An 18886-nucleotide genomic window follows, 5' to 3' on the forward strand; every position below is an offset into this window, starting at 1 on the left:
GCCGACACCTTGATCTTGGAATCCCAGCCTCCAGAACTGTGAGAAAATAAATTTCTATAATTTAAGACACAGCAGCCCTAGCAAACTAATACAGATTACCTATATGCATTATTTTTCGCTTGCTTGTTTATTGTCTTTCCTTCCCACTAGAATATAATCTTCATGAAGGCAAGCCCTTGTGTGTTTTATTCTACATTGTATCTTAAGCACGTAGACCTGTGCCTGGAAAACCACAGGCCCTGAATGAATTAACTGAATAATTAAAGTCCGATTTAAGTAAAGACAATGAGGTCCAGACAGGTCCTAGCCAGCAAAAGGAGGCCTTCTGGACTTTGAACTGAAACTACTGTTTCTAGCAGAATAAAAGAATGGATTTTCCTCTGGTTTCAAATAAAACACTGGAAGAACATGAGGTGATATCAGTCAAAGCATTAGAGTGAACCCTGGGGGCCTCACACCAGGAGCTGATGCTAATACCCGCATTTTGAGGACAAATTCCTTCCTTCGAATGAAGACACTGGAACTCAGAATACTTCTTTTGTTTGACAGAATTATCTCATATTAACCATTCCTCAGAACAAGAGCATAGCATATTTTCCAAGCCTCATAAAAAGGTATAAATGTTGACTACTTATTGATAATTTCTCATCAATTATTCTCATTATTTTTATTAAGCATGAAATGTAATTTTTTCCCAGAGCACTATAACCAAGTCTATGCATTCTACATATACGTTTTTCTGTTTTTTGTTTTAAGTTCTGCTTTATATTATCTGCTGCAAATGGTTTTCTTTAGCAATTTCGTCCAGTTCTTTTTTATCATAATGTAGACAAATGTAGCATCATGTGTTATGACAGAGGGCTCTCTGGCAACCAGGGCCTACCAAGGGTCCTGCAGGGAGAGGTTCAATGATCTCACAGTACACCACACCAATAATGAGATGGGATGTGATTGTCTCTGATTCCTGATTCCCAGGGTTTCTGTAACCCATGCTTACTCAGAAAGGTCACACACACACATACATTTCTATCAAAGAAGGCATAATAAATTAATTACTTAAGAATAAGCAAGAAAATTACTTGTTCTAAAATTACTGTCATTCAGAAAACCTTATCAGGAAGATTACAAAAATACAATGGTCATTTAAAACACAAAATATAGGACTCAAATGCAAGGCACAGTACATCTGTCAGTAAAAGGTTTATGCATACCTGTGAATGTTGAGATGTGTGTCTTCAGGGGTAGACAACCCCCAAAATAAACATCCTTTCCTATTTTGCACATTCTCTAGGTGTACTACCTTCTTGATTATTTTACTGCCAATGTCTTCCAAGATTCGATCCTTGGCCTTCCACTCTTGTCTTTCCTAATTCTCGCTCACTCATGCTCTCTCTACTTCTGCTCTCACACTACAGCATGACTCCTAAATCCATGTCTACCTCTTACTTCTCTCTTCCAAAGTTCACTCCCTTATCTCCAATCGCCTACAAGATCTCCATGACAATGCCCCATGGTCATTTAAAGTCCAATACATTTGAACAAGAACATATCACCTTTCCTCGAAAGCCAGTTTCTTTTTCTGGTTGTTTTGTTCTTCTATTCCCTTTACACATAAAAGAAAATTTGAAAACTGTCTACACTCATGAAATCTGATCTGAGAAGCAGATTATAATCATTGTTTTCAACATACTCACCTTCCTCTCAACCATACCAGACTGACGTATTTAAAAACATGGTTCAAAAAAAAAAAACAAAACACAGCTCCTCGCCGTATTGCCTTTGGGCTATTACCCAACCACACTCTGAAATAACTGCATTCATTATTTTTTCACCATTAATTTATTATCTTCAAGAAACACACAAGAAATGTCAACACTTCGCTCAACAAGCAAAACAATATGACCAGACAACATTAACATCCAAATGATAAAACATACATACACACAAATATGGAGCAGAGATGGAAGGCAGGTTATCTAACATATCACAAAATATCTCGTGGTTATAAGAAAAGAGAGAAAGACTTGATGCTGCATATTAGCCAATAAAAGCCACTGTTTGGTGGCTCCCCTTCAGTTATGCCATCCACAGGTAAAAGAGCATAAATAACCTCATCAGGCCGGGACTGCCATCTCAACCACCATATTTGCCTGTTAACAGTGCAACAGTATCCCCAGATGTAGACAAAGACACTTCCCCACACCAGAACATGAAAGAACAGTGAGAAATGAAGAACGCTGGCTGTAGTCTGGTCCATCAGGTGGAGAGCAGATTGACCAAAACTGTGGCGTGTGTGTTAGTTTAGCGATGGGAACTAAATGAAGGTTTGTGAGCACATGTGTGTGACAGAAGCACAACCCTCTTGCAAGATGGTGCTTCAGTGAAGACATGAACCGAATGAGCAAATAGTACCTGTGACGGTTTCATTAAATGGTCCTGGACCCTTAATGGGAAAACCATCAATCTTGATCCATTCACCTCCTAAATTAGGAAAATGCAACTTGATAGTTAGAAAGGAGGGCTATTGGATTTTCCACATTTCAGTGCATCCCTAACGTATATTTAAATGGTCTTTTCAACAGTCTTCAAAGGGATCTGCTCAGGCCATTTAGCTGACTAGGCACCTAAGCTTTATGGACAATACATATTTTGGGTCTTTTGCACATGGTTTATGCTAATAAGCACTCAAAAATTTAGGGCAAAGTGCTAATAACCTACATTAAAATTACTTTAAAAGAAAGGATAAATCTCTCCTAGTTTTCAATCTTTCAGCTTGCTATACAAGTCTAAAAATTCCTTGTTCACAAACTCTTTAATGATTCTAAATTTGTATTGACCTGAAGAAGCAAGAAGGGATGTTTCCCCTAATCTAAGTAACAAAAATACAGTCTCCAATTCTAGATAAGACTTACCAGGTGGGCTTTCAGCTCTGTAAACTGGACGGCTCACTCCATTGCGGTTTTCTGCAGTAACCAGCACAAAGTACACTACCCCCGGTTCTGAAATATATGGTTTATATCAAGCCACCGTTTCAAAGCTCCAGGAATGACAGTTTGATTCATAAACTGTCTTCCTTATACCAGTTATAACCAAATATGAAAATCTGAATTAAGTGACAAGTCTAACTATAGCTTTCTATTTTTTAAAAATCAAAATCACTAACACTCCTCTCATGCCACTAAAATACACCTGACCAAAAGAACACAGAACTTATTTAGTACAAAGTACATGGCATGTGTAACAAATCTGGATTCATGAGCAGTCAACAAAAAAAAGCTTTTTAATGTGAAATCAATGTAGGAAATAGGAATACATTGCCCACTAAATAGGTGTTTTTTTTAACCTATGGTGTCAGTAACTACGAATAATATTTCCCCATAGAAGCTCCAAATGGAAATCTCCAAAAAATAGTAAGAAAATGTCAATGTAATTCATAAAAGCTGGCACATGGGAAATCTTCATTGCAATACGTAAAGCTTCAGGAAATTTTCTACTTTTCACAATAAAATATTCCCCTTACTATGTCTGCACATTGACTTTGACTAATTCGACAAAAATCTAGAAAAATAGTTCCTGGAATCTTGGAAAAGCTTATCTTGAAATAACTGGGCTTCACTTTTTGACTTGTATCTAGGGGTCAAGGTCAAGTAGCAGAGGTCCCTTTGATTGAGCTCCTGAAGTTGTTGGGATAGAGTAAACCAAGACGCCATGTTACAAAGAGAGTTTACCCTGAACTGGCAGCTTTGAAAAGCAAAACTCTAGTAGTGCTGGTCTTCCTCAAAATGAATTATTATCTTGTGAAAGGTAAGTAAAGGTGCCAACTCCTTGAAGAGATGAAAGTTTGAGGGCATTTCAGGGGACAAAGAGTTGGAGAAGTAAGAGTTAGTTCTGTCAAAGGCAATAATGGTAATTCCATTTCTCAAAGTGAGGAGCATTCCTTTAACAAAACTTCAGTTCTCAAGCCAGAGGCCCAGGAACAGTGACACAGCCCACACCATCTGGGATGCCCGCTGTGCTCAAGACTGGTATGACTTCTGTCTGACAACGGCAGGGCCTGGTGGGATTTATGGTCTGGTACGACCTGCCGACTAACAGGGAAATGCTCTAGGTTCAGACAGAATGCAAAATCATGCTTGGCCGGGCACTTTCTCTCTTCATTCTGAGCTTATTCGTATTTCAAAGAAATTTAATCCACATGTCTCTGATTCCCGCTCAGTTAACTCATCAGAAAGTTGCTTGGGAGACACAATTTGTTTTTCAGTGAGTTCTAGGGCTCTCTTTTTGCATGTTTTTCTTCTCTGCAGTAATCATAACAACCCAAGGTTTCAACAAGCAAATATGACCCTGCTCATGCCTTTGGTCCAACATAATCTCCATTTAACCTCACAGTCAGACTTTGTGGGGCCACGCTGCTGTGGAAAAGATTCAGAGAAATGTATATTTACATGGAACATGAGGAAGGGAATCTGGCCCCCTTTATCGCCCTTCTATACGCTTTCTGCTCTCTTACCTAGAAAGCCTAACATTACAATGCAGGAAATGGGAAAGGAAGAAGCGTGGTAGACCATGGCAAGGACTCTGAGGAGCCACAAGTTGATTTTGATCCACCAAAGGAAGGCAGCAAAATGGCAACCTGGCACAGGGAGACCTGATTGTCATAGACGCCGACTTCTGTTCCTTCCTTAAGACCCATCTTAAGGTTGGAACATGAGATGATTGTAGACTAAATGGAGTTCCAGGCTACTGGGATCAAAAAAGCAGAAGATAGAAGATCCCTAGGAAGCAGCTCAAAGCCTAAATTCAAAACCACCCACATCTGTACTTATAAAACAATATATTAGGAAAAATTTTAAATACTCCAAACTTACAGAGTCAAACTTAATGGAGAGAAATGTTACATCATTGAACCAGATGTGGCTAAGTATGACATATCACACACACCTTTACAGGGACATATTATGAGTAATCTCCAATTATAAAATGGTTTATAAATTAGAAATCTCAAGATTAGGCTAAAAAGTTGTCCAGTAGTCAAGCTTCAGTGAGACATATAAAGGATCAACATATTTTCCCAAAGCACATTCAGAAACTAAAAATTGTTTCCTACATCAATTTGGAGAGATATCCAAGAATACTGGAGCTCCACTGCAGAATGGGGAAGCCCAGGGGCAGGATGAAAGCTGTTAAGCAACAGCTTCATGACCTTGGCTACCCATTCCCAAACAACCACTCGGTACCCTAAGCCTGGCCACACTTTGTCTCACAAATAGTCAACCTAAGAATGAAACTGAGAATGTTGATGTACAGTCAGTGCTGATGGGGAACAAGACCACAGCGTCACTTACCCACATCCTCAATAAGGAAGGAGTGTGTCTCCGCATTCACCTTGATGTATTTAAGACTTTTCAGTGACTTCCCATAGGCAATGTTGTAATACTCCACAGGTCTACTGGTAGCATCTTTGGGTGGGTCCCACATGACTTTCAGGCCCATTTTAGTGGACAGCAGTTTCACGTGCCTTGGCTTCAGTGGGTGGTCAGCCATGCAAACAGCGCAACTATCAACTTACAGGAAGGGCAGGTTGGGAAAATGAATTTTTTTCCATTGTTCTTTGATATTGTTAGCAAAAGAGCAAATGACTTTTAATCTGTCTGATCCCAAAGCCTTTAAGTACAGTCGTGTTTGGACATCTTTACAGTATGACAGCAAAACAAACATACCAAAGCCACAAGCTCTTATGTATCTGGATAACTGTGGTTGATAAATTTAAACCAAAGTGAAACAAATCAAAATAAACTCTAGGCATTCTCTGGCTTGATTATGTTACCTTGCTAGTGCAAGAATAACTTATTAGTAATCTGACATAGTCTCCAAAGGCATTCATGTATTAAACAAGCTCTTAGGATTTTGTGTGGCGCAGTTGGACAATCTTTAAAACACCTCTGAGAAGAATAACATAAAACTCTCATGATCGGGAAGAATATCCATCGTCTCCAAAGTGAGATAACAGAAGCACTCATTTCCACAAAGAAAACAAACCAAGATCATCAACACTTTAAAACGGAGGTAAACCTCTGGTTTATCTACATATAGCTAATTTAAACATTTCCATATTTTGTCCCAGAAGAAGAAAAGTAAGTTATAAAGAAGCACAGTTACATTTTCATCTTCAGTTACGAGGTTCCAAAAAAGTATTCTTGATTTTCAAAAATAACCAAAATGAAACATAACATTTTGTCAAACAAAATCTCTCAGCTCATGATGTAACTAATAATGCATTGTAACATAACATAAATACATGCTAAATATTCACGCAACAGTCAAACACATTTTAGGCAAACTTGGATCTGACACTGATTATTCCATGACGCAAGGTGCTCACAGGAAAGAGAAAAGTAACCTAAAAAAAAACCCAGAAATCTTTAAACTTAGTAACATTATGAAAAATGAATTTGGAATCTCATGGAAGAAGAAAAAGGACAATGTTTTGTGATGACATATAGATTGGTTAGTACGTGATTTTAATACTGAATGAAAATTCTGAACAGAATAAGTACAGATGACTCTAACATACATCACTTATTCCTCCCAAAATTGCCCCACTGCATCTGGAGTAAAATGATTTAGCAAAGGAAAGAACTCCTGAGATTCTGCTTAGAGAAATTCAACAAATGAAATAAAGAGTATGAAGACAATGACTTTCGAAGCGTTAGAGAAGGAATGCCCATTTGGAGACAAAAGCGTGATGTCAGACCATGGGCACAGACTGAAATCCACAAAGCCTTTCCTCCTCAGTCTCATAGGTGAGCCTCCTGTGATCTCGTGATGGGAGAAATCACGGACAAGGAGCCTAAGGCCATCTGGGAAATTGTGAGCTGAGGAGACTATCAAGACAGCAGTGACTTTCTGTACATTTACAACGAGCACTCATGGCTACTTTTCAATAATTCTCATTTGCCCTTCCTCACCTATGAGAAACTTCTCAGAAACTTCTTTGCCAGAGGACTGGGGTTCCCTTCCCTCAGTTGCGTTTATTTCTCCCAAGGCTTCACTACAAAACCTCCCCTCCTTCTCTGCCATCTATTTGACTAGGTTTTGCTAACTGCAATCCCTATTTCCCACAACAGCAGAAATCATGCCCAGAATCTGATATTTCACACTGAGCTAAAGGTCGGCGGATACAAAGCAAGGTCTCCAAATGTGCAAAGGGAAGCTCATGGTTGGGCGATTCTCCCCAGGAAGAAAACGAATGAATGAATGAATGAATATGTGAATAAAGCTTTTCTTCAGTTTGATTCCAAAACTCCCTCAAGAAAAGTTCCATCCTGGACAGTCAGTCTGAAATGAGAGCCTGTGAAACCAAAATACCACCCCATTTTCTGCTGGGCACTGTCAATTCAATTAAGACACAGCGGCCTAGGCCTGAAAATGATTTACTGATATCTAAAAAGTGGAACAGTTTATAAACATACTCACTGTTCTTCCCTGCTTTGCCTTGCATCCACCTTGGACGGAGCATAGAATAATTCCTAATTCACATGAGAATCCACGTTCAAATGGTTGCATCAGCCCAGCATAAAGGGAAACACTCAAAACCTTCAAGGAGAGCCAATCAGATGAACAAAGTAAAGAAAGGCAAGGGGCAAGTACCTCTGGTTGCCAAAACCTAACGAATGTCATTGCATTCTGCTTATGCAATCAGTTTCCAAGTGTGGCCATGCATGGGTTTGTTTGTTCTCCTCTTGCCAATGACTGAGTACCATGAAACATGTGTCTCAACTCAGTAATTGCCTGTGCCAGCGTTTGTATGTTAAGGAAAAGGCCATATCATGTATATCTACTCTCAAGTATAAAAAATGGGAGAGTGAAATAGACAGGAAAAGGGGGCTTACAGAATGCCTACCATCTGCCCACACTGCTCTAAGTACTTAAACTTACATCACATGATGCTCATAACACACCCAACCTGGGAGGTGTTATTCACTCCCTCCCTAATCCAGATGAGGAAAGCAAGGCCTGGAGCAGAGAGGTTAGGAGAGCTGCCCAGAGTCACACAGCTGCACCAGTACTGGAGGCAAATGCAAACCCTGCTTTGTTTAACTCCGAAGCCAGGCTCTTCCCACGGCTCACGGACCCTCAGAATCCATCCCTGCTCATAAATGACCCTTGACCACGTCCATTGAAAATTAATTAATTTAGGAGCCACTACTCTCCTAAGACAATTTATGAGGCCTCCATGGTTGTGTTTACTGCTTCCTCCAGCATCTACACCCCACCCCCATGCCGTTTCCTCTCTGGGGGCCACTTCTGCCCCACCCGCAGTCCCACTTTATCTCCTACTGGCTGTCTTCATCCTCCCACTCTCTGGAAGGAACAAATAAGTGAATGATGTGCTCTCAGGGATATTTGCATTCTGACAACAAAACCTTAAACCAGAAGAATGACTTTCCAACAGCGACATTTTCAGCCTTAGAGTTACCTAATGAAGGTCATTTTTGAACACAAAGTCCCTGAAATCATACCTTCAAGGTAGCCTTAGGGTCAATCTCCTCATAAGATCAGTCCTGAATTCAAGGTTCTCCAAAGTCCTTAGGCCAATATACTACAACCTTCTCCTCCCACCCGACCCCCCAACACGCAAATTGGGCCAATTAAACAGAACACTACAGTGACTTGATTAGGAGATATTCTCATCCTCTGGATTCTCATCAACTTTGATATTTAAAACTGCTGTCGTTTTTGATGCTTCATAGTGAACAGCATCCACGCCTCGCTCAGAAAGAATTGGAACAAAAAGAACACCAGGATGGCTAAAGGAAAGGCAATCTTGTTTGATATTCCAGCCCCACCCCTGACCCCCCATTGTCTGAGCTCTGAGTGAATCCATCAAATCAGCCTCTATCTAAGGAACACCTGCTCCAGGTAGGCACACATCAATGTGTGTGAACTTGGATTCCTTGACAGAAAGCTAGTTCTTGGGGCTAGAAACACACCAGTTTGTTCTATCCCTGATCATCGTTCTGTAGGTCTCATGACTTCATTCCTTAAATGAAAAGTAAAAGCATAAAGAGTATGAAATTCATTTCAGGTTCTGCAGACTGTATTCTGGGTCTTGTGTCGTAGGATCAGCATTCTGATAAAGAAGAACTATGACAAAGTGGTTCCTTATTTATTTTTGTGTTCTTAACTTAGGACAGACCATCCTCTCTGCTAGATAAATGAAAACCTTTTGTAACAGTTTCAGTATTTTCATCTAATAAAGATGATACTGGGTACATTCTTCAAAGCTACATATCCCATGAACTGCCTCTCTAAATAGAAAAAGGACAAACCCAAAGTCAATACAACAGGAATTATACAGCCCAATAGACGGAACATTGGGAGGGAAACTCACAGAGCATGCATGCCAGGTTAGGGCCATGACAAGCTGTTTTCTCATCTGCACAGGATGCAAAATGAGCTTTTAAGTTGCAGCCTAAGGGTTTAGTTTAAGCGAAAAGAATTTCCTGTCTGTGTCCTTCCCCATCACTCCCCATTCAAAGCTGTCTTTTGATGGAGACAGATGGTAAGGTGCTCCAGACAGAGAAGAAAGCCAGTAGAGTCTGCTTTGACTCAAAGTCACTTCCATAGCTCATACCAGCAAACTTTATCCAAATTCAAGAGTGATTTTCCAGGTACTAAGTGGCAAAATATTTTGGTGATCTTTCAGATACCTGGCAACAGCCAGGCTAGGCATTTTCATGCCATGGCTCCCACAAGACCTCTATTGGTCTGTCTGGGAATGGAAAATAAGGGCACAGTCAGCACCTGGAGTTGTTACTTTGGTATAGCTCCAAACTCCAGGTCTTTCTAAGAGAGCCCTAGAAGGCCAAGTTTGGTTCAAGGGTCCAAGTATGGATCCACGTCTGCTCAAGGATAGATACCAAGATTCCAAGGGCTCTGCAATGTCTGTCCTTGGAGGGTCTTCAGCTTCTGCAGAGTGGCCTCAAGGGATTCTCCAGTGCTGACAAACACCATCAGGAAGCCTGGATCCAGAGCCAGGTCCCCAGAGCCAGCCTGGCCTGACCAACATGTGTGCGGCCACTCAGCATCATGGACAAGGGTATAATACCTCACATGCCGCTTCCTGGCAACTCACTTGGCACTGGGTACCAACCACACACTCAGTGCTCACTTAAATGGCTAACAGATTGAAGAAAAAGATGTAAGGAGGGTTTAGACTAATGAGGTCCACCAAGGTCTCCAACCCAAACACTCCGAGGACCAGGAAGATCAAGCAATTATTTGAAGACATATTAAGGAGTGTACATTCCATCTAAAGGCACAATTTAGTTTCAGGCACCTATTGACAAAAAGTAATTCAGGCCCCATACTGTCTGATATTCTGGGGGGTTTTCTACAAAGCTATAAATTCTGATTTTTGTGTGAAATCTCCCAATTTTATACCAGTTGGTAATTCGACTTTTAAAAAACACTATGTGAGGAATCACACACACACACATCAGCTGGCCAGACTCAGTCCATCAGTGGCCAGTCGGTGACCTCTACTTTAACTCCAGGAGAAACCCTTCAGTTGCTGATCCAAACAACTTCCCAATGTCCTATTTCAATTCTAAGACTCCTGTGGGAGTCTGGGTTCATGAGGAAGGTCTACAGGTCTAGATGAATGCCCAAGTCTGAAGAAGAACCAGAATGAGAGCTACCCCAGCCGCTGAAGGCTTTACATACAAATCTGTTGGAGGACTCACATCCCGCCTCCAGACCTCCCTCCCTTCACTGAGAGACCTAAAGGCTCTGAAAAAACTGGCCTGGGCTCCAAAGAAGTAAGGAAGATCCATCCAAGGATGGCTTTGGGGAGGGACATGTGGGATGCTATACAGGCTTCAACTACTAGCAAAACTGACGACTTTCACACATCTCGCTCTGGCCTAACCATTCCAAACCAAGAGTCCCTAGTGACTGTTTGATAGTCCCATGTGAGTTCCAAACGAGCTTACTGCTCACGATCTTGGTTCAGACATCACCACCCCTCCTTAAGTGCACAGGCGTATCCACAATAGACGAAAATAAATATACTCCTAGAAAGGAAATTCTGTCAAGGGCTATGTCTCGGAAGAAAAGTAAGGGAAGTTCAAAATCAGTTAATAAAATGAATCAATGGTAAAAGTAATCCAAAAATGACACACTTCATGGAGAAATTATGCTTAGAACACTGTGATTCAAGATAGTAACTGAATCTTTCTGGATCTAAAGTGTTGTTTTTGCTTGTTTGCTTTGTTTAACTTTTTAAAAATAACCTACAGTTACTTCATTATATTATCCAGATAGGCAAAAATAGAAAGGATGACAGGTGGATGGTTGATGTGAGAGAGAGAGAGAAGTTATGAGAGCACAATTAACCGAGGAAGAAACAAAAAAGGAACCTCCTCCTCCTTGGCATGCTTCCTTTGCCTTTGTTCCATTATAACTCTTGAAGTTGACTGATTTTAGTCAAATATGCTATGTCACTGAAAGTTTTGGCATGTAGTCAGAATTCAATAAATATTAGATGAATGAATGAATGCTCTGTTTGATTTACAGTCAACCTACCATCTAGAAATAAGACATCAGCTCATAAACACACTTAAATCTTTTAATTTCTGTGATTGCACTGAACAGAGTACATAATCATGGCAAACAATGAAGCCAGAACACACAGCTGAGGTCGGAAAATCCGCTAATAAAATGTTGAACAGGCAGAACCAAATATTTTCCGAGGCCATAACGGATGCAATAGGTTCAAGAAAAATAAATATTATTTCTTCTTTGATTTTTCTACTGTGTGCTTACTGAAGAAAATTATCCAAGTAATTAAATATCAGTTTGATTTGATTTGAAAATCAAATTTGAAAAATAGATTTGGATCTCAAAACTCATGATTATACTGTGCTACACAATTCATAGACTCTTAAATTATATCTTAAATAGCAAAGGGGATCTATTTGGACAAGCAATATAAAAGGGCCTACATATTTCTATTGAGCTGATAAATAATAAATTGCATATCAATTTTATTTTATCTTACTAAATATATGAAGCAGCTGTTCCTGAATTTGAAGCATGGGGCACAGAAGTGCTCATTATGAACATCTGAGTTCAAAACTAATTTGAGAAAATAGATAAAGGAGTCAGAAATGGAACTGTCATGTTTATTACTGATAAGGCTGAACTGGAGAAGGTGGATCTCATGGTGATCACCATCATGCTTCCTGTCCCCCCTCCACTCTCCAATCTTGACCCTCGGGTGAACACAGAAGGGAGAGCTGAGCCTGCAGAGCACGCCACCTCAGGACCGCTGCCTCACAGGTGGGGTGCGGAGTGCAAGCGGAGACTCACTGTCTGTGTCTTCTAATTCGTTAACGCCACCAGGTAGAGAAAGTAGACCCATGGAGACTGGGCTCTTCCATTCACCCCTCAGGTACAGCTTGCCTCGTGGAGGGGAGGGAGTATGGGATGAGGCCAGATGCCAGAAGCAAAACATGAGGAGAAGAAAGTGGAAGTCCCTTTAACATGCAGGTTGTTCCCTGACCCCACTGGGCATGACCATCAACCTGAGGTCAAGCTGCGCCTGCCTCTTCAAGGCAAGGATCAGGACCATTTGCCCACCTTCAGGAATCTCCCCCAGTACTACTCACTGTCCAGCCGTGTATCCTCCTGGGGTTACAGGTAGGGATCCCACACCCATCTCCAAAGGGCTCTGAAATGAGGAAGGCTCATTCTTTAGCCAACTCAAAGCCATGTTGACCTCACGGCTGAAAACCCACTCCTGACCTGTCCTATTCCAATCCCAAATTTTGCTCAGCTCATGCTGTCCCAAATAGCCCACCAGTTTAGGTAATGAGACGAAATGACAGCATAAAGATATTCTGATAATACAATGCCAGTAGTATAAAAATGTCCCCATTTCAGTATAAGTCCCTTCTATTACAAAATTCCCAGGGAAAATTTAAAGTCTAAGAGTGAAGCCTTCTAGGTCTTATAACTTAAAATCTAAAGAAATTGAAGCCCACAATTCTTTCCTTTCTTACTTCTTATTCTGTTTAGCTTCAGCCAGAGGAGATTCATTCAAATGCCCAGATGGGGTCAGGATTTCCTCAGCAACGGAAGTCTCTGCCATCTTTCACTAGAATTGGTATAGATTCTTCAGGATTCCCTGAAGTAAAAGTAATTGAATCCAAAGTCTCCCAGACTCTAAATTCTTAAAGAGTTGCAAGACTCTCAAATCTCTATAAGGCAGCGAATCCAAAACGTGCTGTGTAAAGGACACGTATTATTTTGTCTACCCAGTGAGGCCTTCCCCAGTTCTTCTGGTAACCTCTGACCCCAGCCAGTCCAGGAGACTTCATCAGAATTGTTCTAACTGAAGCTGGACACTGGGCACCGCCTTTGCTTTCTGGTCATGAGGCTGTGATGGGAGAATCCTGGAATTGCTGGTCACCGGCTCTCGCTGTCATGTGGTGAAGAGACCACAGATGGAAAGAGAGTCTGGGGGCAGTTAGAGCCCTGGTTCCAGGCATCCCTAAGGCCAGCTCAGTCCCTGCGCTTCCTAGTGTACGGCTCCGCAAGCCAATGAATTCTGGGATTTAAATTAGTTCAAGTTGGGTTTTTGCCATCAGACTCTGATGGATGAAGAGACTATTAATCAAGATCTTCTATGAAAGTCAAAAATAACTTTTGAAGCTACCCCGGCAGCCAGTACATTTGGTCACAACAGGCTGCCAGAGCAGACACACCCAAAGAAATTCAGGCAACTATCAGCCGAGGAATGGCTGCCGTTCCCAGCTGAGTGCTCCGTGCAGCCCACCCAGCCTGGCAGCCAACGCCTGGGAGCAGGAACGGACAACCTTGGTTAAGAAGAAAACCCCCAAAGGAATGTTACAGGCTTTTGAAATAAACCAGTCCCTTAAAACCCCAAAAATGCTAAAATTATTTCTTAAGTATACCAAGGATTGCTCTTTAATACAACAAAACCTTCATGTTTATGTAAGTCTCCCCACTTCATCTTTGTTTGAAATTCAAGTTTTACTTTCCACTGGAAACCGCCAAATATTTCCCAGACTCTGAAATGAAGAAAACACAGATCTCAGTGTAACCACGGGTGTTTGACCAAAAACCCAGTCGATAAGCCAGAAAAGGTTAGGACATACTAAAATCGCAGTATAGCTTGGGAGCAGGAATCAACGTGATATACAATTTTGAGGCTACGATTCCGAGAAAAGGTGGGAAAATGCAGCTATTGTCCATAACACCACACAGTACAGGAATATTCAGAAATGTGGAAACATCCAGATGGTTGGCAACATGCGGGCAAAACACTGAAATGGCTGAGTTGTAAATAATTTTTCAAATGGATGTTGGAATTATATTTGCCAAATAATTATGACCCTTGCCTCCAAAAAAACAACAGAGAAAGTACAGGTTGTTTTGCAACTGTGTGAAGTAAAACTGATACATTCTAGTAAAATTTACAGAAGGTTGGATTGCAGTTTCCACCTGGAAGGCTGGGGTTGGGTGGACACAGTCTGTGTATTAAAATAATGGCCTGGCTGCTCTTCTGACATTTCACAATATGCACGGGGTTCAATAAAAGTGTTTTCCACCGTTGGCATGGTTCTCTAGGAATAACTGTATAAAAAATGAAACCAAACTGTAGGTCTTTGGAGCCTTTAAACTCAAAAAACACTCCAGGGAGCTAAAGAGCTTTGCAAACAGAAACTTTGACCCCACCACAGAGAAGTCACACAGCGCTGTCCTCACATCAGAAACTCTAAGGCAAGCAGATGTCCTGGGTCCCTTGGGAGAGCAAGGCAGCCAGAGCTCCCCAGACTTGATCCCTGGTTGACATGTTCACATGCCTCAAAACCCAATCAACTTCCCAATGTCACAGTGACTTATTGGATTGTACCCCCAAACCCAAAGTGTCCTGTCATATTTACCTGATGAGGGTGTACTCGAGTAGAGTGAGAAGCTAAGAGACTTGAAATGCCCCTGGCTGCTCTCGCATGTGGCTGGAGCACCCGTCACTCTCAGCGATTGAGCCCATCACTCTCAGCATTTCCTAATGAACAGAGGGGCCAGCGGGACCACTGGGCTCCCAGTACGCTCCTGCTCGCCTCTCCCTCGGCCTCCGCTAAACCTGAGTTCCCTGCAGCTGTCCCTGGTCCCTCGGGCATTTTCCAGTATTTTGATAACAACAAAGCATCATTTTATTCAGACAATAAGGCCAAAATCACATGCATACATGCCAATGTGCTGATAAGGGCACTAGATGGTCACTGAATACAATTGTGAATCACATTTTTTCTCCATCAGCTCAAAGAAGCCAAATGGTGAAGCCATCCAAATCTAAAAATTGGAGCCACTGGCTAATCTTTAAGTAGAGTTTGTCTGAGTCCATTTCTATCCTATTCAGATGTCAGCACCACCACCACCCTCATCCGTCCCTGTGCAAGGATTCTCCACGTTGGGCATTTCAGGTGGCCATGTGTCAGGAAAAGAGGTGATCCTCACACTTGGCTTCAGTAAACTGTTCCCCCTGGATGCTGCACATAAGCTGGTCACACCTGAAGCCACCAGCCTCCAGCCAGCACATGGGGACTTCCCAAGGAAAGAGCCCAGATGCTCCACGGACAGTGATTCCTCTCCTTTGCCCCTTCTCCTCAGGAGTTGACCCCCAACCTCCCACCCAAGGCCACTTGCACTCTCAGTGCAGCCACAATCCTGTGATGCTGGTAAACAAAGACTGTCATTCAAATGCTTTCATCAGCCTTTAACCAAAGGGTTAATGGCTCCCTTCAGACAAAGTTTGCCTAGACTGTTCTAGATTCTAGGTTGTTTGTTTATTTATATTTGGGAGGAAACTGGTGAAGAGAGAAAGACAGAATATTTGTTAATATAGTTTACCTCACATTAGTCCCCTTAATTACCTTCTTTCTTTCCTTCCCACCTCCTCTAACTTGGGAAGGATCTACAAAGCATAAAAATACAAAAACGGACAATAAAATGAAGGAGCAAGGAATTCTTTTCAAAACAAAGAGCAAGTGGCAAAACTATAATCAAATTCTCAAGCCCAAAAAGATACTCTTAAAATGAATCTGCCTGCTCTTTCAAGATGTTTTCTGAGACATTTTAAGTTGAATTTTTATTAGTGCCATTCAAGTCAAGTTTCCCAACCAGTTTATAACATTTCAGCAGCTTGCACTGAATTCAGAACTGTTGTGGCAGATACTGTGAGTTGGGTGCCCAAGAATCCTTTCCAGCTTCTTCTTCCTCCCTTGCTTTCTTCTACAATGGAAGCTGGGATACTAAATATTCATGACCCTTCCACTTCTCTTGCAGCTAGGGTGGTCATGTGATCAATTCTAGCCAATGAGACATATGAGGAAGTTACTGCTGCCACTTCCAGGAAAGCACTGTAAAGGGGTCAGGATTTGCTGTCATGTGCTTTTGGCGTTTTGTATCTTCCTCCTTGTTTCCCCCCCGGGATGTCAACATGATACCTAGAGGTTCAGCAGCCATCTTGGAACATGAAGTGACAAGCCAAGAATGAGGACCTGGCTAGGGATGGCAGAATCGAAAAATAAAAAGACCCTGGGTCCCTGATAGCCTCTCTGCTCCCCAGTTTATTGGTTGGTGAGAGAAACAGTTCCTTTACCTGTTCATCAGATATTGTGTTATCAGCAGCCCACTCCATTGCCACCTGATATCATCACTTCTGGATCCATAAAATCAAGTCACTTTTTCTCTTGATTTCTAAATGCGAGTTGCTTTGTTCCAACTTTAATCTCTTTCTGTTTGTTGTTTTTAAGGGATCCATTCTGGGAACTTAATTTTGACAGTGTCAATGCTTTATTTGTCAGGATGTCATGGACTTGAGTACGTACATCTGTCCAGAAAATGATGCAGCCAGAAATTAGAGAGAACTTAACCAGCAGAGCTGGCAGAATTTGATCATTAGGATTTAAAGCTCTTGGCCATTTTATTCAGGAACCTATGTAAGCAAAAGCTACAATTTACTGTTCCAGAGAAAAAACAAGAATTCTTCCCCATCTAAACCACTTTCCAGAATAGTTTAGAGACATGGAATTGAAGGGAGTCCATAGATATATTTACTTATAACAACAATAAGAAAACAAGGAACCCTAAAGAGAAAATGCCTAAGGATGGGAAGGGAATACAGGATTCACGCCTGCTGTTGACCGGCATCAGAGACCCTACTAAAACCCAGTGCTTTCCAGGTTTTTGTGGGATCTTTTGCACATTCTTCAAATTCAATTCGCAACTGAGAAATAGTTTCTTAAAGAATAACCATTGTTAGCTGGTCCAGCTTAAATTCAGCCTACTATAAACTGCTGGATATGCCAGCCAAAAAAAACTCCCTGAAAATTCATTCCTTTTCCCAAAATGTGAAAGTCATTGTCTAGCTATGTTAAATACTTGGGCATTACTGTCGCTGAAATCACCACTCATCTTACTCAGAAAGCTCCCTGAAAAATACCCTTAGAAGTCAGGCCTAGTAAATGTTATGGAGAGGTAGGTAGGAAACAGGGTAAAGGAGGCAGACATGACCAGAAGCCAGCTACCACATGGAACCACTGACAACCCAGATTGCAATTGATAATCACTTTTTAAACTATTTTTTAATATTTAATATTTCAGATAATCACTTAGTGGTTACAAACGGGCATAGGCAAATAATCTATCAATGGAGAGGAAAAAATGCACAACACCTAATGAGCAAAGAATTTAAGTTTTGCAGTGGGGCCATTTGTGATAAAGAAAAATTACATAGAGATGTAAAGGAGAAGAAAGGAAATGAACAATTGTTGTATACCTACCGAGTCTCAGCCATAATTTACTTCTGCAACAGGTATTCATTGAGTACCTACTATGTGTCAGATTCTGACCTAGGCACTGGGGATCCAGAGGTGATTAAAAGAGTTATCTTGTAATTATTATACATTATCATAACTACTAGCTCTTGAGCCTGCATAAAAACCCTGTGAACTGTGCTTTGGTATCCCCATTTTTATAAATGAGGAAACTGAGTCTTAGAAAGTTCAGTGACTGGCCAAGGGCACACAGCTAGTAAATGATGGTGGTCAAACCCAGACCCATCCAAAACCAGAGACCACGCTCTTTCTGCTATGCTTTGTTCCCTCTCAGCTGTAATCATAACTAAAAGGGATAAATGTTGGCAGGAGAGAAATCAGGACCAAAGGTCTAAAACTGAAAGCCATCAGTGGAAGCTGAATTCACAAGGCTACATGAGCTCATTGCACTGAACGAGCTCTTGTCAATGCCACGAGGGCTCCATGTTACCAAATCCTCATCTCTCGGCCCTCGACTTACTTTACTTCCACATCAGCTGAGCGCTGCTCCTCCTGGAAGCACCTCTTCTCCCGTCTTCCCTGACCCCAGAGTCTCCTCCTTCTGGGACACCATACTCCCTGGTTTCTCTTCCACATCACTGGTCTCCCTTGCCAGCTCCCCCCCCTTTGCCAGAACTCAAAGGTTAGAGTGCTTCAGAGCCCAGCCTCTGGCCTCCCTCTTCCCTGCATGCCCTCCCTCTGTCGGTCTCCATAAGTTAGCACATCTACTCCCATGATTGCAGATACTGTCCATATGCTGATGGCCCCCAAATTCATAACTCCAGCCCTGGCTTTTTCTCTGAGCTCCATTGTGCCCAACTGTCTACAGGACATCTCCAGGGGGACCTGAAGACCACAGGTGTCTGAAGGATGGCTGGGAGAAGACCTTTTAAGTCTGAAATACCGGTGATAAAGAGGAGAGCCAGGAAACAAGTTGCCTCAGGGAAGACAGGAATGGAGAGATTTTCAGGTAGAAG

The 18886-nt window shown here is 41.7% G+C and overlaps 1 protein-coding gene across 1 annotated transcript in view; it reads right to left on the reverse strand.

Annotated features, from left to right (window-relative positions):
* Positions 1 to 18886, reverse strand: part of FNDC1 (fibronectin type III domain containing 1) — a 101668-nt gene that overhangs the window by 69706 nt on the left and 13076 nt on the right. Inside the window, exons 2-4 of the mRNA XM_058534059.1 lie at positions 5346 to 5564; positions 2913 to 2999; positions 2413 to 2481 (exon numbers count right to left, since the gene is read on the reverse strand). Coding sequence (XP_058390042.1) covers positions 2413 to 2481; positions 2913 to 2999; positions 5346 to 5564 — 375 coding nt within the window. The remainder of the gene's footprint in view (positions 1 to 2412; positions 2482 to 2912; positions 3000 to 5345; positions 5565 to 18886) is intronic.

The sequence above is a fragment of the Diceros bicornis genome, chromosome 39 (assembly GCF_020826845.1).
Source record: "Diceros bicornis minor isolate mBicDic1 chromosome 39, mDicBic1.mat.cur, whole genome shotgun sequence".
NCBI classification, from domain to species: Eukaryota; Metazoa; Chordata; class Mammalia; order Perissodactyla; family Rhinocerotidae; genus Diceros; species Diceros bicornis.